The following is a 22,892-nucleotide window of genomic DNA, read 5'->3' as shown; positions in this document are numbered from 1 at the left end:
CCCAATTAACCTGAATCCTCCCCCAAGAGAACCAGTCACAAAACAGCCCAGTGGTGGACAAACAATTTCCGCGATGGGTTGTGAAGGCTGCGCCAGGGTCCACGCGACCTGGCCAGATGGTTGAAGGAATAATCCAAGCGAGAAACCCATTCTCATTTGGTAACCCCGATGGGGTCGACAAGGACAAGGCATCATGCTTACTACCATCAACCTCTTAGGCTCTGCAACCTTAACCTTCCCAAAAGAGGGTTGCATTTCCTCGGAGCTATCACTAGCATGGCAAGACGCTCAATCACTAAGCAGGAGCGCGACAAGACCAACAGAGAAGCGTGCAGACGGCAGACAAGCCTAAAAGGAAGTAAAGGACTTCAAGTGTAGACTCATCGGTAGTGACAACGCAAGTGGAGTTTCGTATTCAACGAGCCAGTTTTCGGACCCCCTTCAAGTGTGAAGAGACAAGATTGGAGACCCCCTGTCTGAGGATCGTCCGTTGAACCATTGCTTGGCTCGGGGAGCCGCAACTAGATTGAAATCCCCACATCGTCTTTTTCAGAGTCGCGATTAGTGGTCGGGTAGACGGGTATCGGCACTCAAGTGCCACAGTCCTCGATGATTTCCTGTACTCGTTCGGTTTTCCGAATCCATAAATCCTGTACTCATTACTCCGTAACGGATTTTGAATGAGGGTTCCGGCTACCAAAGTCAGGCGCAACACACTTCACGCGACGTCATGAATGCACTGATAAAGACAGCGAGGGTGGCTTCGAAGTGCGTCGAGCTCAGATTTCTCGGAGCAGTTGTATTCTGAGCAGAAGCTCTTCACGTAGCTTCACATAACTTGCAATTCATGAGGGGATTTGGGGAAGGGCGCGTGTTGACCCCCCTGGCAAGTTGTCTTGGGGTTCCTCTGACGACATACCGATGGTGCGCTTGAAACGGTGTAGCCACTCAAGATTGTCTGCCGAGGTCTGATTCCAAGGATCGCCGCTAGTTCAGTCAGACTTCGATAATCCCTTACAAGAGAAGACGGGGAGACAAGACTTACTCTTCATAAACAATGAATCGCGCTTGGTGCTGAATTTCATGGTCCGACGGAACGTGACTGTTCGGGTTGTTGGGAGACATGGTTGCTGCGATCCAGCGTCGTAGCTCAAGAGCAAGCCACCGATTGAAATTGGAGTCATTGAAAAACGCATAGTTCCGTTTGACTGTTGAAAACTGCGGATGTGCGCTGCGGCCATCTGGTCCAGTGCTTCCGGGTCTCTGCCAGTCGGGAGTATTCGAGACTAGAGGAGACACGGGTGAAGCTTGGGCGACATCGCTTGCTGGAGAAGCATCCTGGGTAGGAGGTTCTTGTAGCAATGGTGGGAGAACGTCACTTCCTGTATCCTGCAGCCAAGCGCGTTGATTCGGCATTGCTAGATTCCTCCATAGTCCTCTGTCAAAAGGAACGCCTTGGAGTTGAAATGGCATCGGGGGCTCGAAAGGTTCATTTGCAGCAGCTCTTTCGTTCATAAGATCCCCGAGTCCTACTTGTTGGTCTTTCTCAGAATGTCGTAGTGGAGGTAGAGCACTTGAGCTTTCGTGTTGAAGAAGACGTGTTCTCGAGCGAAACGCGGTAAGCCAGCCAGTTGATGAGCTGATGAGGTTGACTAGCCAGTTGACAACCAAGTCGGCCGGAGACATTCCCCAACTCTTGCCTAGACGTGTGACTATCTTACAAGCCTCGTTCTGTAGTTCCTGGTTGTTGAGAACATTGGGTCCAAGTAGCCTGTGCTTATCAACAAAGGCATCAAGCTGCAATTCACAGGGGCATTCATCAAACAGACTGCGCTTTCCTTTGATCTGCAGAACAGACATCATGCTTTCGGCTGGCGATCTTATCGGCCCAAATCGAGCCTCTCGAGTGAGGTCTTCTGACGAGGTAATCAAGTCTCGCAGCCACGACTCGGGTTTCGCACCCTTGTCAATTTCTGGTGATGAGACTTCCGATGCAAAGACGATCCGGCAAGCCTCGAATTGGATTTCTCTGTTGTTGGGCAAGTTTCCTGTCCTGTCGAAAAATAGTCGTAGAAAATGGTTGAGTTCCAGCGTGAGCAACTCATAGGCGCTACGGGGCGACTCTGGAGGTACGCCGCTTGCTTGATAGGGAAACGGAGAGAATCTTTCATATTCAATGAGATCTGGAAGGTGGATTAGTCCGGGCATCCGCGGAACAATTTTGAGTTCTCTTACAAGGTGGAACAGAGTTCTCAACCATATCCAGAACTGCATCGTTGAAGCCCCAATCTCCTTTCCAACTCGCCATGTCGGAACCCATCTTGAAATGATCCGCGAGATGGTCAGCTCTGACACCCCAAGTATCGAGAGATGCACCGCAGAAGCCGCAACGAGACTCGATTTCTGGAATGGTAATTTTCCAGAGTTTAGCCGACCAGTCGAGAAGGCCGGCATTGTGTACCAAACGCAAGTGCTGCTTTAAGTGGTCCTTTCTGTTGAACGTTCGTTCCTGACAAGATGAGGGATTGTGGCTGTCGATGTGCGGTTGAGTAGGCTCGGCTTCTCCACAGAAGACACAACATGTTTGGCCTGTGTCAGGATTGACGGCCCGAGGCCCTTTAGGCGAGCAAACCCATCTTTCGAGGGGCATATGGAGAGACTTTTCGTGTCGTTGCCAGTCGTGTTTTGTTCTAAATGTCTCTGTACAGAATGTGCACTGGTACTGGTTCCGAGGATGTGCAAGAGAAGTTCGCTTCGGACGTCTACGTTGCCGCGCTCGACTACGAACAGTGGGACGTGGAAGGGAAGCAGAGTCTTTGGAAGCATGGGAGAAGGCAGAAGCAAATGAGCCGCCACTCGAGGTTCCAGCGCTACTGGCTGACGAGGTGTGATAAAGGGACCGTGCTGGCTCATCGGTGAAGCTAGCATTGAAGCTGTCGTCTGCGGCTACAAGAGATCAGCTTTGTAATATCCCCCCGACTTTTGACACTCACACAATGGAGGGCCGCTCATGAAAGTACAAAACTTACCTGATGATCCTGCATGAGTAGATGCTACGGCACGTGCAATATCGCCAACAGTAGCAGGCTCATGTTCTGGAGGAGAGTCAACCCATCTCTCGAGCGGGTTCAACCCCTGATAGTGTGGGCTGTTTCTAGGAGCTGGTGTTCCTGGCCTCACGGGGACATCGATAGGTCTTGTCCCAGTACCAGAGTTTCCCGAGTATGGTGACGTAGATCGATGACGGCCTTGTACTTTTCCGCGACGACGAGCGTTGATTAACCAGTTAGTGATTTGGATCTTACTGAGGCCTGTTTGGTGCTGGAGGATTTTCTTTTGTTCGTCGTTTGGATAGGGATGGTGGCTGTGGGAGGAGAGCCATTGTCTCAAGATCCGAGTTGAGTCACGAGAGAATCTCGTGCCAATCTTAGGTGGAGGAGGAGTCGATGTAGTGGAAGTGTTGGGTGGCTCGAACGAGCCGCTTGATCTCTTTGAAGCCTCTGGTGTCGGGAGGTGCTGAGCATTGGTTGTAACAGTCCGGCTGTCCTTCATGAGGTTGTTGAAATCATCTCCAATGAAGTTCGGCGTAGTATTTAAGAAAGTACAGTTGCACCCGAGAGACACGCAAGATATACAGCGGTCTTGAGGTTCGGGTTGTTGTGGGAGCTGGCATTGGTAGCCCCATGCGGTGCAGTTGGCACAAGATGTCGAGGGCGTCGTCCATCCACTTTCGAAATTATCGCTGATGTAGTCAAGGGCCCCGTCGAAAACGAATGGGGAGCTTTCACCGCTAAATTGTTCAACGGGTGTGAAACATAGAGCTTCGTCGACGGCGAGGTTCTCGATAGCGAGATTGGCCCTGGGCTCCTGTGGCAGGGAGATTTCGGCGAGGTTCACGAATTGGTTTACAGTCGAGGAAGTAGCTTCATTCGAGTTATCCATCCTGTCGAGTCTCAATTCCACCACCGTATCCACGGTAATAATCTCCCGGCCTAAATCTGGGGAAGCAGTAAGGCTTGTCAAGGATGTCAAAGCCCCTGTCAAAGATCGGGCTGATAGGGCGTGATTGAATCGATAAGGCGTATCAAGATATGAAGAAATAATGTCCAACGTGAATTGCGTATTGGTGTTCCCTCAGAGGAGTCATTCGACTTGGACTTTGTTTTGCTCAAGAGTGGAAGAGTCGTCGGAAGTCTATCCGCACTTTCATGCGTTGGAATGGCACGGGATCCACCAAAGCACTCTCCATGATTGGCCCGACGTCGGATGTGTCAAGTGCGCCTTACACTAGAATCGCGATGGCCGGACCCATCGACTAATGGCAAGCTTGTTCAACGTGAAGTCTAGGTCCGAACCCGGACCACAGGCCTTCGCGTGCGGTTGACTTCAATTGCGGTGAATGTGGTTACTGAAAGTAAGTCGTGTCACTTCGACTCGTAGGTACGTTGAAGACTGCCACATAGGTTTTATAGCTTCAGCTTCTCTGTCATCTCATGAAATGATGTTAGAGTTGGAGAGTCACTGATGGTCTTCAAAACACCAATAAACGAAAGTAGGCAAATCGAGAAGCGAGGAAAAGTCTCCGTTGTGGGTCACTTAGACCAGCATGCTTCTGGACCCTTACTCGAAGTCTTTGTCTTCGCCTCTCGCAGGATGTTGGGCGCGCCTGACGCACAACGAAATTTTTTGCGTGCGCTCAAGCGTAAAAACATTACATTCAGTATTGGCTTTATAAGTTTTTGGTGAAAAGCCCTCATTCTCACCACTTGCCAACGGACTTGTCGAAACACACAAGTACTCAATTACTTTATGCCGACAGGTTTACCTCAGTCGAGTTACTTCTTTGCCAATTAGCTTTCTCAGCCTCTAAGCATGGGGGAACGGGAGTCTTTAGGCCCAACATTGGCGATTGCACCGATACCAATTAACCCAGAAACCGATACCAGCGATTTCTCCAACGTCAACAATGATGCCGCGAGTGAGGAGACAGAATTTCTGCGATGGTCTTGTGTCGGTGCAGCTGGCCTATTCTTGATGTGCTCATACGGTAAGTTCAACACCACAGGATGGCCGTACCCGTTTTCACCCATGTATCGGAGCGGACTGATTAGTATTTAGGCTTTTCTCAATCGATCGGAACTGTCCAATCTTTCCTTCAACTAAACCAGTTGAGCGACTCTTCTGCACAAGATATTGGATGGATCACGGGCTTAGACACAGCTCTTTCGCTATTATGTGGCTTTCAGGTCGGCCCTTTGATGGATCGCTATGGTCCTAGGCTCCTGGCCCCAGTCGCAGTCGGGCTCACCGTCGCAAAATTCTTCCTTCTCTCCGAGTGTCAAAATTATTGGCAGATTTTTCTCTGCCTTGGTGTTCTGGGAGGCATTGCCTCCGCGGTAGCCTCAACTGTCGCAATATCAGCAGTAGGCAAGCTATTCATCCGCCGTCGAGGCCTGGCAATGGGTGCAGCGATGGCTGGAGCTTCTTTGGGCGGCATCAGCTTTCCACTAGTCCTCCGCAGGGCTTTCCCGGCTTTGGGCTGGTCATGGTCTAACCGGGTGATGGGCTTCGTGGTTCTAGGTCTCATGACCGTTGGCATGGTCTTGCTTTTGCCCTTTCCAAAACTGATCCTACCCTCAGCGGTGTCGTCGAAGAAGAAATCAGCAGCACTCAACTTTGACGCTTTCCGATCGGGACCTTTCGTCTTCATTACGCTCGGGTTCTTCTTGTACGAATTTTCCATCACTGGCGTGGGCGTGCTGTTGCCAACTTTTGCGGTCAAGGCTGGCTTTCCGTCTGCGATGGGTTATACCTTGGTCTCAATCCTCAACGGATGTTCATGCCTAGGCCGCCTACTGCCTGGGCTTGCGGGTGACTACGTAGGCCACTTCGACGTCATACTTTTTATGACTTGTCTCTCATTGATCTTTACTGGAGCCTTGTTCGTCCCGTTCGGGGGCCAATCGGCCGGAATCCTCTACGCATTTGCTGGTTTGTGGGGGTTTTGCACTGGCTCTTTCCTGTCGATTCTTCCCGGTAAGCGGATTCTTAGCATGTTTAGTTTCGAGATCTCATTTGGAACTAACAAGACTTTGTGGCTAGTGTGTTTGGGCAAGACTTGCGATCCCAAAGATTACGGAAGATACTATGGTGAGTTGATCCACCAAATTATACCGGCCCTAATTTGCCCATGATTGTCTGACTGACGTTATTTCAGGTACCATGACATTCTTTGTTAGTTTCAGTGCCCTCACGGCAATTCCAGCAGGAGGTTCCCTTTTGGAAAAGGTGGGCTCAGTTGGGGCGTCGGGTCTGTATCTTTCAACGGTTGCTCTGGGGGGCTTGAGCTTCTACACGGCCCGCTCCTTGTTGATTGGGAAATTTCTTGTTTTCAGATCAAACATCTAGATTTTTATTCCTCATTCCAGCATACCAATTTTCATTACAACTCTTCTCTCTTGCTGACCAATTTTATTGTCTCGTCCCTGGGAAGATCGGACATAGCGGTAATCTCGAGACTGTGCCGATCTGCTCTCGAGACAAATTCAATGGCTCCTAGGTCTGGCCCGAAGTCTCTGATGGGAGCTAATATGTAAACTTCCTCCACCGCAACCGCTGGAGGTTCTGAGCTATCCTTAGCAACTAAGGTTGCTTCATTTCGTGTTCCAAGGGTTGCATTTGTAACATGAGTAAACCCTAGCTGTGTAAGACTGTATGGATCTTTCGGCTTCTTCTTGTCGTTATTGTGGTTGCTGGAAATCCCATCACTCAACTCTATACCATCCGAGCCCTGACTTGATTTCGGTGTGAACTTGTACTTGTGGTAGAATTGAGCCCATACTCTGCGTTTGAAAAGAGGCACCACCATGGGGGCCTGCCCAACGAAAATGGCAATGAAGTCCTCACGAATTGACCACATTGCCCCTGGGCCAAAGCCACCTGTAGGCTTGATGAATAATTAGCAAAATCTCGGAATCCAAGAGGGAATGGGACGTCTTACGTGAAAAATGAGAACCACACGGATTGTCGCAGCAATCATGATAAAAATTCCCAAGCTGAAAAGAAAATACACTCCAATTCTGCGCCAAATCGAGGCTCTAACGAGACTTATCACCTGATTGATGATTCACTGACCGTTCGCAGATTTGACCGAGGGATACTTACGGGTATAGGAATGGCAATTATGCAAAGATCTGTGGTGACGTTCATCACGAAGATGCTGTAAAAGTAAATTTTATTTTGTGGCACACAATTCTCTTTTCAGATCTTGTAAGTTAATGTTTCCTACTTGGATCTCACTCAAGCTTACGTACCTCCTGGATCTGGGCGAATTTGCCACATGAGATAGAGAGGTCGACAGGTCAGGGCAATGATCAGACCCATCGCAGTCGCTGTGGCACCAACTAGACCCATGACAGGGAATATAAACTTGTCTACCCACTGTCCCGCAACCAATCTTCGATAGAAAAACAACACTATCATGTATTAGATATGTTGCTGCATGAGTGCAGGTTTAAGCATGAAAGAGGCCTCGAAAACAGCATGCCACGTACTGTTGAACTTCAATGACCACACTACTGTCGCATAGATGATCATGCCTGCGACGAAATTCTTCGAGCCGTACTCCCACTGATAGCTGCTTCCAGTCAGAATTTGTTTAGAACACAAAGTTTTCTTCGCACACACAATTCTGATTCTGGCAACGTCGCGCGCTGTTCCGGGGTTAGGAGTGAGGTGTGTTTGCCTTGGGCAATCAGCGCGAAGAGCGTTGCCATCACGCATACAGACGTGTAGAGAGACTGCCAAGATGTAAGTCGAAATTGGATCCATCCTAGTGACAGGAAGATAGGGCATACCCATGTGAAGAAGATGATGTAATCGTCAGGTCGAAATCCAGACACGCCTACTTGCTTCGTGCGGCAAAATACCCTCGCCGCAATCATCAAAGTCGCAACAGCATACAAAGTCCATATTTCCAAGAGTGTCGGGTTGATCTCCATGATGTGTCCGATGTGCGAGCCAGCTGCTCTGTCGGCTGTCTATTTTGTTATCATCGAAGCTAGTCTGGGGCTGCAATAATGTTGACTAAGGTAAACACAAGGAATACTTGTGTGGGTAAGGTAGATAGCAGCTTGGACTTTTATTTGAACCTGGGGAATAATTGAGTCCTAGAAAACGGCAGGTTAAAACTTCTCTAATTGAACGGTATCCTAGCAAGGGCCTGTCACCTCGATCCAGGCTGGCTAGGTTCGAGCATGTGGAAGTAAACTTCAACAACCTCAGTGGTCTCAGGGGTCTTCCCCAATGTAGAGACAGACTTACAACCCCACACACACACACACACAATGAAAACCACCCGAGTCACATATATGCCAGGCAGAAATTTGCTTAGACGGTTACCCCGACAGAACAAATTTTGGAGCGGAAACAGGCTTAAGTTATAGGGTGCGGTATGTATTGTTTGCGGCTCCCTAGATCTACTTGGAGTGATAGCTCTACAATCCAAATCTAGGGCAACAGAATTATCTGCCGATATCAATTGGATGGTTGTCTCACCCGGCGGTGGCGATGGGCAGCTCCTGCACTAGGTATTTCAGCGACAAAAGCTGCGAACAAATGATTGGCATTCCCAGGGCGTAGGACAATCTGTTGACTGCTTTGGGGGAGTTCCAAAAGTTAACGTCATTCGATTCCAGTTTGGCATAGGCTGCAAGATAGAACTCTCAATTCCAAGGTTGTGCCATGCTAGTCAACCAACAGCACGTGGTAGATCAGTGCTCGAACGCACTATAGACTTCTTCGATTCGGCAATACTTCGATGTTGATCAAGATAATAGAGCGTTATCCCTGTCAAGCTTCTCGGTTCCGCGAGTCTATAAGCCCTGCGTGTGCCACGTCCTGATTGCCAGTATGCCGTATGCCGAAACTTCCCCAGATTGCCCCAACTTCTCCAATTAACTTCCTTGTGCCGAGTGAGAGCAACTGGGGAATGATAACACTGAATCATTTGGTTGCAGCGCCTGTGACGTGGCTCGCGACAAGTGAAGTTCATCTAAAGTCATTTCTCTCATAAACATGTATGATGTGGGCTCAAGGTAGTCAAAGTTTAGAGTTCAATAAAGCTTTATGGTGTGCGAATCTAGCAGGGATGAAATTGAACATACGGCAATCTTGATTATCAAGACCTCCCATATGGTAACCGGCGGACTGGGTCGCAGTCTGGTATCTCTTCACCTGAGCGCTAAATCAGAATATCAGCAGAAAATAATTAGATTCCAAAACCAATCTCAAGCCATTCCACCACGGCGACACTTTTCGAATTTGTGCTTTGACATGTATTATTCCGTTGTGAGTGAACTTTCTGATTCGATTTAGCATGCTCCTTCTGGTCTTCTTCCTCCGTCTTGTTTTACCCTTTTGGAACATTGCATGTGACGAATCCTCGTACCACAATGAGTACTGGCCGTTAGCTCGTAATCACCGGAAAGTGAGAATCAACACGACCATAATAATCACATGCCTTCGTGTTTTGATCCACCTTCGATTTCCATGTTTTATTGCTTAAGCCATGTATTTGATGCCTCGATTAGGAAAGCTCTAGATTTGGAGATGGGACAACCTGGAGAAAATGAAGTGAGATAGAGGAATGATAATATTGCAAGTATCAATGACCAAAACCCATTTTCCCATGATTCCCAGAACCCATCCTCGTTAGTCAATCTCTGTTTTTGATCGTCTTGTTCATTGATACCACTGTCCAAGTTTTGTCGAGGGTGTGCTGTGAGGAATCCGGTTACTAAGAATGATAATGTTAGTCCTAACAACTAAAATATAATGAAGGTACTTGGCGGGAATTACCAGATGTTACAGTGTGATATTCAGATCTACATTCATGTAATTTCGTTTTCAACTTACCAGAGGCGTGGGCGTGCGAAGGTATTTTCCCAGCAGATTCGAGAAGCGCAGTGTTAACCCGCATAGAAACGTCAAGACTATGCATCCGGTATGGCACGTTTTCAAGGCCATCTTCTTGATTGATTCAAGAGGGAGCATAAACTGCGAACTGATGCGAGGGTACTGATGGAACCTTCTGCAATCAAATGACATCATTGTTTCCCGCGCGGCCAGCGCACTTCGCGCCGTAAATGAGTGCTAGATAATCCCTGCATTAAATCGACCAAAGACCTGAGCTTTGATCCGATATTGAGAAACCGCCGGATGTGCTTTTTTTTTTTTTTTTTTTTAAGGGGCAGCGGCCAATGGTATTTGCGGATTCGAGGTACGATCAGCTTAGTATTGCTCGTATGCACTATCAATAAGACAAATAACCAAAGCCCTAGCCTCGGGTCCTCCCTTCGTAATTACGCTGACCATTTTGGTTCGAAAGATCTCCATATTCACGTGAAAGATTACGAATTAGCTGCCTTTCACTTGCCATCCAGGCAGCTAATGCTGGGTAACATATCATCAGACAGTTTGAGTTTCTCAAGACGAGAGTCTGTGCAACATCTCATCTTGTGATTTGGTTGGCAGCTCTGCGCTCCGTCATACCACACGTCTGGATAAAGTTGCCAAGCGAAACATTCAATTCAAGGTCCTGCCATTTCAAGGTAAGCTTAGCGTGCCGGCTGATATCTCCACAGCGATGAAGCTTCCTGATTGCTCAATGCTGTTTAAGCGTTAAGCACACTAGAGATCGCCTCCTGGACGGACTTCCGGATGTAGCGGTACAAATATGACTGGACTCGGAAAATAGGTAGTAGCCTCTTGGATGAGGTTCGGCCCCAGGCTCGAAAGCGAAGGCGCGCGAAGGCTGATCTCTTCCGCTTGGGGTAGCGCGGTCGTGTGAAAATATCCGTCGCCGGTTCTTGTTGTTGTGGGCTAGTTCAGGAAGTTTAGGCCGTCGCTAGTTGGATGCTGATCATTATTTTACGGTTTACCATGTACATATATATATGATTGTTCTTCTCATAAACCAAATAAGTACTCTAGCATTGGCAAGATTTGACTCAAGTCACTAAGTATCAATTTCACTTATTTCACGCTCATACGAAATATAAAATCAGACCTCATGGCTTCGAGACAGGGTGGAATCAATGGCATGAACGTCGGATCTCATTACGGCCAAGACTATCTGCGAGCGGTTGGAGGTATCACAGCATCTTCTTTCACGACAGAGGAGGATCGCATGAAGGCACTTCTGGCAACGTATGAAGTTCTGTCTAAGCTGGAGACCCCCTGGGACACATATGTTAGAATTCATTTAAATCAGGTAAGGCCCAAGAAATACGCAGACGAGATTTCGATATATCATGAAGAGCTGACTCAGTTTTAGTCTGCTGTTACCGCAGGGATAAAGATCATCAAAGACTTGAAGTTGATGATGAAATGGAAGGAACAAGGATTTGTCCCGATGACGAGTACTCAGCTCGCAGGCCTTGTAGGGAGCTGTGATCCTCAGCTTCTTCGTAAGTCTCATCGGTGATAGGTTTGGGTACTTGGAATCATTTTCGGACACTGCTGACAGATTGGCTATAGATAGGTTTCTCCGTAGCTTAGCTGCGAATGGTCTTATGGAACAAGTTCCAGTAGAAAAGTTCAAACCGAACCAGTTCTGCATGGAACTAGCAAAGCCAGACTTCCACACTCTCACAAACTTCTAGTGAGTGGCACGATCAAACCGAAGTGATTTTGCATTCTTATAAGCCCCATAGTTACGTGACTGGTCACCGGGCATATGGCACTTTGCCCGACCATCTGGCAGAAAAAGGGTATAAGGATCCCTCTGATCCTGCGGACACAATCTTGCGGAAATCTACTGGGCACAGCGGAGACCTGTGGTCCTTTCTGAGCGAGAATCCGAAAATAGGTGAAATGTTCAATATCGTACAAAAGGCGTCCACGAACAAAGAGCCACCGTGGATGGATATGTACCCTCACCGTAACTTGGTCGATGGATCAGATCCAAGCCTTCCACTTCTTGTCGATATTGGCGGCGGGATCGGGCATGATCTTTTACGTTTTTACAAAGCTTACCCCAACGAAGGCTCGAGATTATACCTCGAGGATCTCCAATCAGTCATTTGTGACGCGAAGGATAAAGCGCTCCTTCCCGACACGGTGAAGCAGGTGGAATACAGCTTTTTTGAGCCACAACCAGTGAAACGTTAGTTATACAAACCGCTTTGTACAAATTTGGTGCTGACTTGTGATACAGACGCTCGTGCATATTACATGCACCATATAATCCATGATTGGCCCGATGTTTCGGCCCTGAAGATACTAGAGATGCAGAAAGGCGCCATGAAACCTGGCTACAGCAGATTACTCATTCATGACCAGGTCTTAGACGACGAAAAGAGCCAGATGAATACTACAGCATTTGATATAGCTATGATGGTGTATCTTTCTGGGAAAGAACGCACTGAAAAGCAGTGGTTGGCTTTGCTTGACTCGGCCGGTCTCAGAGTCATCAAGTTTTGGAAGAAGCCACCAGACTACTTCAGTGTCATCGAAGTTGAGGTTCCAGCTTCTTAGAGTTTTTAGGCTTCTTGTGTCAAAATGTACGAATGTTAACGATGCGTAAAGTCCTATGAGATCTGAACGACACTTGGCACAAGCTACGTGATCATGGGCCGTAATGTGCTGGTCAATGAGAACATGTCAAAGAGAAACTGAATTTGATTTTGAACGCCTGAAATTGAGAACATATTTAAACAGTAATCTCGGCTTAGAGGTTCTTCAGCTCAACAACCTCGTCTCTGTGTACTCGAAGGCCATAAATACTTTCGGGTCCACCTATGAACTTATCTCCGAATGCTTTAAATCCATCATCCCTCCTACAATATGTCTCAATGACTGTTTGGATAGGCTTAAAAGGATAAGGAACCATGATGCCCTGCCCATGGTCCTTTCCATCCAAGAACATTAGCTCCAACTCCTCTGTTCCGCTCCACTCGTACTCTTTCCACGACTCTAAGTCATCCATCGTCCACTTCACGTCTCCGGAATAGACATAACTTGCTACTGCTCTTGGGTTAGTCACGCAGTCTTCCCCTCCCAACACAACGGTGCTGCGCATTCCGGCTTGAATACCATTGCCGAATATCGCAATTTCTTCTGGCGAGCCAGACGCATAGTAGCCAGCCTCAACATTCCGCAGGCTTGGAGTGAGCATCTCGCGCCACATGAGAGATTCCCGCCAGCAGAGCCTCCGAGCAAGTGTGTATGCTGTCCCGGCGTCGGTTGCACTTGCCCACCATATCTCCCATTCATTGCCATGTCCCGTTCTACCACGGATCGACGGCCTAGGCTCCCTGCGAGTAAAGTTGAAAGCGACATCCGGGAGATGAAGGAGCAACGACACTGGGTCAATCAAGATTGATGCCGCAACGCGCGGAGCAAAATCTGCTCTTTGTAGTAGTTGGCCCATCAACAAGGTTCCGTAGCTGTTACCGACAAGAACAAAGTCATCCCATGCTCCTCTTTCTCCGACTCCAGGCGCTGGTTGCGAAGCTCGCTGCTGTGCCACACACTTTGCAATCATCTCGCAGAGTTCGGGTGTTGATGGCAATGGCCACGTGGTGACACGAGAAGAAATTGGCAGCATCTCGACTGCTAGGATTCCGACGTCCTTAGGAATTGTGTTGAGCCAAAACATGTAAGGAATCAAGCCGACACCCAGGCCATGGATGAATACGACAGGACGTTGCGTTGCTGACTTATGAGGTCGATACCAGTAGGACATTTTGCTCGCCGCGGACTGTTTAAAAGGGAAGAGGTTGATGAATCGAACTGGGAAAACCTTGAAGAAGGTTGAGAACGACTGCTTGTAGTAGCGATAGCCTTGGGTAAGAAGATATAAGGCCATCAAGTTGTCGAAAAGTCCAATGACCTAGGAAACAATTTGATTAGTGAAGGTACATTGACTAGTCGGAGGGTGACAAGAGTAAATTGTTCTAACGGCGCGTGTATCGCTGGTAGTTTCAAGAAACAACCATCGCAAGCAACTTACCATGTAATAAAGCAAGCTCCGATGTTGAATGATGACAGGGTCGAAGGCGAGTTTCAGGGCTTCAGCATTTCCTCTTCCCGGGCGTAATTTGATCCCAAACTTTTCTTCAGTGTCGTCGACGTACCCTTCGAGTTCGGCTTCAACTTCCTTAGTAGGGCGACCAGCTGTATTGTCCTGTTCAAACAAAGCCCATAGTAGCCAATCTTTCAGGTTTTCGCGGCGTATGTCCTCCATATGTGCATTGAGCATCCACATTCGAACAAATTCCTCGCCATCTGGCACGAGACTTAAGGCCTTGGAGAATAATCGGGCGCGTTGTGATCGACTCATTCGAGCGGGCATGTATGGCTTGTAAGTTTGCAGGTACCGTTTATACGGTAGGAAGAAGAGCAAGTAAAAGAGAATTTCGATGGCGGCAATGACTTCGATGAAGATGGAAACTGGATGAGCAATAGCCTTGACGCCGCCTAATGCGAATACGACGTAGAAGTAGGTCAGGCCTAGAAGCCCTAGGTCCCTCATCATGATGATTAGCAGACGCACCGCAATGTATTGCGGCCATGTCTTTTGGACAATCATCGTCGAGGTCCAGAGATCGGACCGTTCTCGTGCTGCGTTGTTGCCAAAATGCGACGAGGATCGCTAGGATAACGCTGAGTACTTTTCGAGTCGGCCGCTTCGAGTTCTTCGTTGAAATTCTGCAGTGAGAAAAGCAATCGGGCGGTATTAGTTGTTCTAGAGAGCACTGGTCAAGACTCAAGTCAGATGAAGTGCGGATTCCAGGTTCTCTGCATCACTTGTATGCGTTGTGACAATGACGCGCCGCCGTTGAATGGATGCTGATCGACTCCAATGCCTCATGCTAATGGGAACAAAAAGAATGCATAATCCTCCTCGGATAGACAGACGCTCTGGACCTGCCGAGCGGTTGTGACGTATAACGGGAAGATGAATCGGACGCGGCAGAGCCAACCGTGAATACTTGAAAGGAGAGCGGACCCCCGTATCCGGGAAGAAGATATTAGCGGAGACAGTCGTCCCCTTAACTTGACATCGGCGGGATGGAGGTGGTGGAAGACGGTGATCTTGGACTGCACCGCATAAGAATGCCGGCTGCGGTAGTTTCAAAAGAACTTGCCGCACTACGGACGACCTGTCAGCAAAATACGGTTATCTCTGACATGTGTTGCGCGTCTTGCAAGGCGGATCATCTCAGCCGTGGGAGACGGGCTGTGGTTTCTGTCTGGTTTTCGGCTTTGCGACCGAATATAGGCCCATCGACCAAATGGGTAATCGAAGAGCTGCACCTTAGCGGCGATGAACTTCGGCCCAAAACCGACTGTGTCGGACCTTGCCGACTCCTCATCGCCTTCTGGGCTCTGTATGGCCAAGTCTCGTGTTTCCTCGGTCGGTTCTCTATTGGCGATTGGGCAGATCCGTCTGATCTTTACTTGTGCTCGTGTCATCGTTCATGTACTCCGGCCAAGACTTCTGTGGGATACCCTTGTGCTGTCAACGTCAAAGCCATCAAGGAGGCCCGAGATCCTCATTGATGCTAGGATCTAGGGGACAGCTCCCCGTGTTCGTTCAGCGTGTTCGCTTGCAGGTACGTGATAAATCTCCTGATGAGGATTTCGACATATGAATGTTTCCCACGGCTATTTATTGTTGCTAACCGACCAGACGCTTGCATTCAAACTAGCAAATGGTTGTGATAGTTGGTTGCCCACCTTGGAGTTTTCGAGTTGCGCAACAGTGAATGCACAAATGTATGGCAGGCTATCCGTGATCTCAACCACTACGGCATTTGTTAGTATAGAAATACTGATCACAAACGCGAGGTTTTCCGTTGTTGGAACTCGTCAACAATTGATGGCATGTAGCGAGAAACAAATTAGTAAAGTTTCCAAATCATTACTCATGCGCTTGGGAAACCGCTTTACTAAGCTGTCACTCGCACAGGCTCGATCTGGTTACTGTTCAACCTGATGTGCCGTCAGTACCTGGTCATCGTACATATAGTATTCTACGTAAGTTGGGCCTTAAGCTTCTGAATGCATGACCCTTCTATCCCAACAGCTTACTTCATTCCGTAGTGATGTGGTATGGATTTACAATACGTCAAAGGTGTCATCACAACGGTCAACCTCAATATCGGTTGAAGTAATATCGTAGTGTCATACAGCACTTTTGTCTTAGAGTGGTGGCCGACTTTAGCAACTTGCCGAATACCACTTTTGCAGACTCGGTTGACCAGAAGCTAGAACATCTGGCAGCACAGATGAGGCTATAGGAGGTAGCTTCCCTAAATTAACGCACCCCAACGCGTGTAGATCAAGGCATCATCAGATGGGACCTGACTGAAAGTATGGATGATATTTCAGGTCGATTCGACCAATTATTGATTAAAGTCTATTACTCAAACTATGCTTGAAAATGAGGCAGGTGAGAATCTAGGAGATGGGGCAGTTGATTGCGCTAAGAAATGATCGGTTAGTCCTTATCTCCGATGTATCATGCCTCTTATATAACTTACTTCTTGTCAGACTCGTTGGCGGTGATGCCATCCGGCTTCTTGCCGTCCACAGTGCACTTGGCGAAGACGTTGGGGACGATTTGTCCCGAAGTGGTACCGCAGTCAATGTGGTAGCTCTTGCCGCTGGTGCCGGTCACGTCGATGTCGTGGCCAACGCTGACGTATTGGCTGACAACGCCATCTCCGGAGAAGTAACTGTCAATTACTGTCAGCCCATACAGAGGTTGGAACCCCTGCGATACGATCGCTGAGTTGTGTGGCTTCGGGGAACAGTGACTTACCATCCATAGATGACCTGGCGGCTCAAGAGCAGGAGCAGCCTGGGCTCCGGCAACCAGGATAGCAGCAGCGACGGTGAAGGCACGCATTTTGATGTATGTTTCTCAAGTTGAGAAGATGGCTAGTTTGTTGATCACGGGAGGGGATGGGAGAACGAGAGACAAGTAGTTGATACAGAACAGATCGAGACTACGACACAAGTGCGTGTCCCATAGGCTCTTATACCAATAGTGCACTAAACCGAGACCGTCGGATTCGTCGATCATTTAGTATTTGACTTTCACGCATACGGGCCTCGAGTGGAGGCTATGCTCCTTGACGGCATATTGTTCTCATGCTATTGCCGATTGTTAGGCTTCCTGGCAGCAGAATCCTGGGTCCAAATCCCGGGGAATCCGACATCAAAAATAACTTGGCGCCGGTTCATCCAATTGTGAACCTTAAGTGGCTTATTTGTACGGGAACATTCTCACTGCCACAAGCGGTGGGGAACGAGCAGAGTATAATAGAATGCGCAATCTTAGTTCCAGAAGCTTATCCCTGTCGTGTCAGACCGTCGACGACTCGATGTAGCTCGGCCACCGGGTTGTTCAAATCAAGCGTGAGCCGTTGATAATTGGTAATCAGCGATTTATCAAGATGAAGGTTTCGGTCTCTAGGTTGAAGCTTCGGAAATTTATGACTCCTTTGGTCAAGATAGTCTTATCTCCAAGGCATATGAGAGGTACGCTCATGGCAAAAACATCGTTCCTAAGGAAAGAGTCGTTTGGAAGAGTACGAGTCAGGAGCAGGACGATCAAGGGGGCACGGTATCCGAAGCGCTGTTTGCATTCGAAATTTCCCCATCACCTCTGACAGAATAGCTTGGAAAATGCTGCTTATTGTAGAATCAGACCCTAAGGCCAGAAAAACAAAATTAGAGTGTCTCCTAGTACTGTCATAGACGATGTCCGCGCAGTTAGAGTACCAACTCGACAGCCAGCTTGCGGTTTCAGGACTTTTGGTAGATGATGCACGGAATCTTGCTTGATTAGGACGCGACGCCTAAGCACGCTCAGCAGAAAGAGACATCCGATTGCTGGGGTTTTTACCGATACTTTCGCTGGTTACTGATCGTCGGCTCTCAAATTCTTTGCTGTCCCCTTAGGTATAAATATGACGATCATCGACTGTGCACTTTCCCCCACCTTCCGAGGCCAGGAGCATTACTCGCATTATCAGGGAAAATAGTAATCAGAGAACCATATGAAACCAAGTCTCTCATCATCAGCGAAGGCTATCCAACTACACACCTAGTTGCAGAGACAGATCAAGGTTACATCTATCTGTCTTGACATATGACGGGGACGCACGACGCCAGTTGCTTTCTCATCTCAAAAAGGAGATAGGATGTATTACTTCAATGTTGGAACACAGGCTTGCTCGCATTTTTCACCTCTTGTTTCCTGCACGCACGTAAGAGCGAAAACTTGAGAGAAAGCTAATTAGTGAAATTTGGCAATTCCTTGAAGAAATGAGTTTACATCTATCATAGGAAGTAGGAACACGACTTCAAGAGTCTTTACTAGATAAGATTAAGATTAAGTCGGCATCGTATTGGAAGTCCAATACGACCTCGAAGTAACGGCCCGTATAGGGGCTGTTTGTAAGAAGTATAGCTTATTTGATTCATAATTAAAACCTCCTTTAGATTTCATATCATTATCAATGACTGGGAAGCATTGGAATAGTCACTGATCCAGTGAAATAATAGAGCATTTACATTGCGAAACCAGTTTGAGGGAACATACGCGGAGCAATACGTGAGCTCTACTGTGTTGTGACTGTGCTATACTTGATCTGCCAGCGGCACTTCTGCTTCCAAGGTAGTGAGTCTCGAGACTGCCTTGATTAGCAAAAGCCTAGGTACACTTCGAAACATCCGACTTGGACATATGGCGGGTATGAAGATGAGGTATCCTCATTGGATAGGGTTGCAGTCTCAGGTGATGAGAGGACCCATTCTACCTCTCGTGGAATCTGGATGAAGTGATTTCTTGCCATGGGCACTTGTGCGGACTGCACCGACAAGCGGGTTCAAGATACTATGACTTGCCGATTCTGGATTAGTTACTTACGAACCCGGACCCGAACCCGAGGGCGAAAACCTCATGCTCATTATCTATGATTGTCTTGTCAGATGGACCCTCAAGGGACCAACTTATCAACTATTTTTGAAAGAATCTTTTTGATCATTGTTCTTCCTTTCATCTCTCCCCCTTTTTGCAACCAGCATCGGAAATGTTTGCCTTGAAAACCATCAGTAGACAATTCCTGAGGCCTTGGAGCATAATCACCGCCAGATCTTCCGGGGATGGTATAATTACTACCTTTCTCGGTTCACTGCCATCAAGCCGACGAACCCTCCACAAAAACGCTGCAGAGAAAGAGACGAATCCCCCTGTAACACAACCAACACGGAGGGAAGTCTCCCTCGCAAGCCAGCAGCCTACTTCCGGGACAGCTCAGCATCTGCTGTAAGTTATGTCATCTCAAATCCATCACCCGCTTAACTTCGCCTTCATCAGCCTGCTCACAGGTTCCAATATTCCAGATCTTCTCTTGACTCAATTGCCAGTTGGGTACGCCAAAGCTCGCTGTGGCCGATGACCTTCGGACTCGCTTGTTGCGCAGTCGAGATGATGCACCTTTCAACTCCCCGGTACGACCAGGATCGATTGGGAATTATCTTCCGGGCATCGCCGAGACAGGCGGACGTCATGATTGTAGCCGGGACCCTTACAAACAAAATGGCACCGGCGTTACGACAGGTCTACGATCAAATGCCTGAGCCTCGTTGGGTTATCAGTATGGGAAGTTGTGCGAACGGAGGCGGTTATTATCACTACAGCTATAGCGTGGTTCGTGGGTGCGACCGTGTCATACCAGTAGATATCTACGTTCCGGGGTGCCCGCCGACGAGCGAGGCGTTGATGTATGGAATTTTGCAACTACAGCGGAAGATACGGCAGGCAAAGTCTGCACGGATGTGGTATCGGAAGTAGTGGATGTATAGCCGCTGGCCACCTCATAGACAGCTAGTTCTCTCCTTTCCAGCGGATCTCAAAACACGATACTGTAGATTCATCAAACTTTGTGAATATATCGGATATCAATCCCTTGCTCAACGCATTTGAGGGGCCACTCAATCCAAACTTTCCATGGGTCAAGTAGAATGCGACCAACAAGAGAGCAGATCTTTGAGCTCCATCCCTGACAGTACCAGAAGTCATCCTCCATGACCCGTACCAACGCCGCATAGTGTACTAGTAGGACACATGAAAAAGGTTCCCCAGAAGACAGTAGATGCAGGAAGTCACTCGGAAAGAAGAATGGCCAGCACCATATGACACCACGGTTCTTCAGTGGCGTGACCATTGACCGGCAAGTCATGTCCAGAATCTCCAGCGCTGCAAGACAGACCTTGGAAACTTCTACTGTCACCTTCAGGCCTGTATCTCCTCGACAGAGCTTCTCAAGTTGCGAGAGCTGAGAGGTAAGCTCCAATTCTTCGCTGAGAGGAGGCAAGTGCTCGATGCCAGTGTCGAACAATGATGCGAGCGCCCCTTTACCGAGGCCTTGGCCGACATCAGATAATAAAATGGATCTTAATTCTGTGCAGCGAACGAAAACATTTAACGCTGTTTGGCTGGTATGGGGCAAAATTAGAAAACTAACCTTGCAATGGTGTGAAGGACAGCAAAACATTAGAGAGGTTGACCGGCTGAGGCGACTGGGCTATGCGGTAGGTCTCTATTGAAAACTTGAGAAGGGTGTGTACGAAGTAACAGTCTGCATCTTCGATGGTGCCCCGACTGGAGGAACGTATCTGGGTCACCGCGGCAGCATCCAGATGTCGTTGCGCTGCAGCGGACCATAATTCTTTTTCCTTCGGAAAAAGGTGTCCGCGATGCAGGGCTGAAAAGGCTAGAATGTCATGGCGGAGGCCATCCTGAACGCGGCCGTTAGGGAATTCATCTATAAGGAGTCTTGATGTAACTCTGGCTGACCCACACAAGAGAATGAAAGCTCCGGGATGGTGATCTGCCAAGCCTCCCGGAGGGAATGGTCATCGGCAACAGTCAGAGCTGCGGAAATGGTGAAATGGTGCATTAGCCGGAGGTCCTGAAGATACTGCTCATGGCAGATGCTATCATCTTTTGTTTGAGATGTGATGTTCTTGTCCTCATCAAGCAGGTCGATCTCGCCAGAGAGACTCTGAATCAGGTTTCGAATTCTGATGAATTTAGTCTGTTGAATGGATGGCTGCTCTCGCGTCCTCGGGCTACCACTTGACCCCCTTTCAGGGTCTTGCAGACTAGCAGTTGTTGAGACCAAGCTGCAAAGAACCTCGTGTTTTACGCAGCTCGAACAAGGTCGTTTTTCGTCACACTAGAAGACCGAGTCAGCTGTCGAGCACCACTGAGACTGTTGGTTGTAGTTAAGCATACTTTCACGTGTCTTTTCTTACACCTTATACATCCCAACCGAGATTTTGAATGTCCGAGGCGGTTGTTGACCATAGTATGCAAATGAGTAGAAGGTAGGTCAGTATCTGGGCTGGCGTGATTTTTTCCCCCATTGACAATGATGGAGGAGGCAAGGCTCCTAGCCCAGAGTGTACTCTAGATGATCTTTCGTGTTCTCGTTCGGGTTCGGAGGGCCCGGGCACGCCGGGATGTACGCTCTATTTCCCCCATTAGGGACCTTCAACTGCCCCACATTATACGAACCCGAAAGAGAACCCGCCATACCAACGCACCTTTGATGCCTACGGTCAATCCAATGGCTGAGTAGATTGAAGGCAGTTAAACGGATCCGCTTGAAGTGTCAGTACGGTACTTAGTCTAGTCTGGTTCCAGCTTTGCGATGCCGTTGATTCCAGTGAAAGTCGTAAATCATTTTCGAAATCATGCTGAAAGTACTTACAGCACGAATGCACCCACCCAAACCCTCCTTCCAACGGCTGGACGGTCTAACGGTCCTCCTGGTAGGGGCATCAGCTGGAATCGGACTGGAAGCAGCCAAGCAACTTGCAACCAAAGGCGTTGAAACACTAGTTGTAACTGCCCGAGATGATCTGAAGGCCCAGAAGACGAAAGAAGCTATCCAGCATCACCTGGCATCCCTTTCGCAACCGCCAACTGTCGCCCCCAACGTCATCCCTCTTGTCGTCGATATGACATGCCCGAAGTCGATGTACGAGTTCGTCGCGTCGCTCGAGAAGTCTGTCAACCACCTTGACCACGCTATTCTCAGCGCAGGCATACTGCTCGGTAGCTACGAGGCCGCACCCACAGGATACGAAACTAGCCTGCAGGTTAACGCAATATCGCCAACGCTTCTTTCACTTCTCTTAATGCCCTTGCTACTCGCTTCTCCCCTTGTTGAGAAGTCTTCGGTATCCGAACGACCTCATCTCACCATCGTCAGTTCAGGAGCAGCGTGGCTCACCAGGCGATCCGACATCAAACCCTTCTTCGCCTCGAAGAAGCCGCTGACAGAGCTCTCTAAACGAGAAAACTTTCCGCCTGGAATGATGGGAGGGCAATATCAGTACTCCCGGTCGAAGCTCATGACCGAATACGTAAAGCGCTATCTGGCAAGGCTCTCCTCCATTACTGATGGCAAGGGGAAGTCGAAGGTTCTGGTGGTTTCCGTTTGCCCGGGAGCAGTTAACAGCAGCCTGTCACGGCACTCTGCAGGGAGTGGGCTCTTGGGTGTCATGGCCAAGATGGTCAACAACACTGTTGCACGCACCGTAGAACAGGGCGCGAATATTTACATGACGAGCCTGGAGCTTGGCCAAGAGGCGAGAGGGGAGATGTGGACGGATGATCATATATCCCAAGATCATAAAGAATACGTGCTTAGTGTAGATGGAGCAAAGTTTAGCGACAATGTATGGAAGGAAACAAAGGAATTTGCTCTGCGCATGGACAAGGATCATGGCAGTGGTGTAATCGGGCGAATCTTGAATGAATCCTTATGATGAGAGAGAGCATGTCTACAGCAAAGCGAATT

General features: G+C 48.5%; 8 protein-coding genes across 8 annotated transcripts; 3 read left to right on the top strand and 5 right to left on the bottom strand.

Annotated features, from left to right (window-relative positions):
• Window positions 1–845: 845 nt before the first annotated feature.
• Window positions 846–3,942, bottom strand: HER10_EVM0000849 (uncharacterized protein; the record flags this gene model as incomplete). The annotated part of the gene is made up of 5 exons (XM_035470616.1): window positions 846–987; window positions 1,046–1,828; window positions 1,859–2,183; window positions 2,236–2,940; window positions 3,030–3,942. The coding sequence occupies 5 exons, from the start codon at window positions 3,940–3,942 to the stop codon at window positions 846–848; spliced, it is 2,868 nt and encodes a 955-aa protein (XP_035337938.1).
• A 930-nt stretch (window positions 3,943–4,872) lies between these two features.
• On the top strand, window positions 4,873–6,408 carry HER10_EVM0005897 (MFS monocarboxylate transporter; the record flags this gene model as incomplete). Its single annotated transcript, XM_035475499.1, has 4 exons — window positions 4,873–5,047; window positions 5,119–6,036; window positions 6,103–6,150; window positions 6,218–6,408. The coding sequence occupies 4 exons, from the start codon at window positions 4,873–4,875 to the stop codon at window positions 6,406–6,408; spliced, it is 1,332 nt and encodes a 443-aa protein (XP_035338394.1).
• Window positions 6,409–6,442: 34 nt separating this feature from the next.
• On the bottom strand, window positions 6,443–7,413 carry HER10_EVM0003081 (uncharacterized protein; the record flags this gene model as incomplete). Its single annotated transcript, XM_035472767.1, has 4 exons — window positions 6,443–6,946; window positions 7,001–7,114; window positions 7,165–7,256; window positions 7,314–7,413. 4 exons carry the CDS (start codon window positions 7,411–7,413, stop codon window positions 6,443–6,445), a joined length of 810 nt encoding a protein of 269 aa, XP_035338148.1.
• Window positions 7,414–11,071: 3,658 nt separating this feature from the next.
• Window positions 11,072–12,537, top strand: HER10_EVM0006858 (uncharacterized protein; the record flags this gene model as incomplete). The annotated part of the gene is made up of 5 exons (XM_035476431.1): window positions 11,072–11,272; window positions 11,336–11,468; window positions 11,539–11,662; window positions 11,715–12,166; window positions 12,218–12,537. 5 exons carry the CDS (start codon window positions 11,072–11,074, stop codon window positions 12,535–12,537), a joined length of 1,230 nt encoding a protein of 409 aa, XP_035338498.1.
• Window positions 12,538–12,730: 193 nt separating this feature from the next.
• Window positions 12,731–14,593, bottom strand: HER10_EVM0003843 (uncharacterized protein; the record flags this gene model as incomplete). The annotated part of the gene is made up of 2 exons (XM_035473506.1): window positions 12,731–13,894; window positions 14,015–14,593. 2 exons carry the CDS (start codon window positions 14,591–14,593, stop codon window positions 12,731–12,733), a joined length of 1,743 nt encoding a protein of 580 aa, XP_035338220.1.
• A 1,874-nt stretch (window positions 14,594–16,467) lies between these two features.
• HER10_EVM0002909 (uncharacterized protein) lies at window positions 16,468–16,918 on the bottom strand (the record flags this gene model as incomplete). The annotated part of the gene is made up of 3 exons (XM_035472602.1): window positions 16,468–16,492; window positions 16,551–16,745; window positions 16,851–16,918. 3 exons carry the CDS (start codon window positions 16,916–16,918, stop codon window positions 16,468–16,470), a joined length of 288 nt encoding a protein of 95 aa, XP_035338127.1.
• A 955-nt stretch (window positions 16,919–17,873) lies between these two features.
• HER10_EVM0010081 (uncharacterized protein) lies at window positions 17,874–21,444 on the bottom strand (the record flags this gene model as incomplete). The annotated part of the gene is made up of 9 exons (XM_035479551.1): window positions 21,320–21,444; window positions 20,883–21,260; window positions 20,547–20,820; window positions 20,092–20,482; window positions 19,755–19,917; window positions 19,374–19,523; window positions 19,199–19,245; window positions 18,395–18,468; window positions 17,874–17,971 (listed from the first exon to the last, which is right to left on the bottom strand). Exons 1-9 carry the CDS (start codon window positions 21,389–21,391, stop codon window positions 17,874–17,876), a joined length of 1,647 nt encoding a protein of 548 aa, XP_035338804.1. The 5' UTR covers window positions 21,392–21,444.
• A 336-nt stretch (window positions 21,445–21,780) lies between these two features.
• Window positions 21,781–22,860, top strand: HER10_EVM0009532 (short-chain dehydrogenase reductase; the record flags this gene model as incomplete). Its single annotated transcript, XM_035479018.1, has 1 exon — window positions 21,781–22,860. One exon carries the CDS (start codon window positions 21,781–21,783, stop codon window positions 22,858–22,860), a length of 1,080 nt encoding a protein of 359 aa, XP_035338755.1.
• Between the last annotated feature and the right edge of the window lie 32 nt (window positions 22,861–22,892).

Source organism: Colletotrichum scovillei (genome assembly GCF_011075155.1).
Source record: "Colletotrichum scovillei strain TJNH1 chromosome Unknown Contig00001, whole genome shotgun sequence".
Lineage (NCBI taxonomy): Eukaryota > Fungi > Ascomycota > Sordariomycetes > Glomerellales > Glomerellaceae > Colletotrichum > Colletotrichum scovillei.
This window is presented reverse-complemented; position numbering and strand designations above follow the sequence as displayed.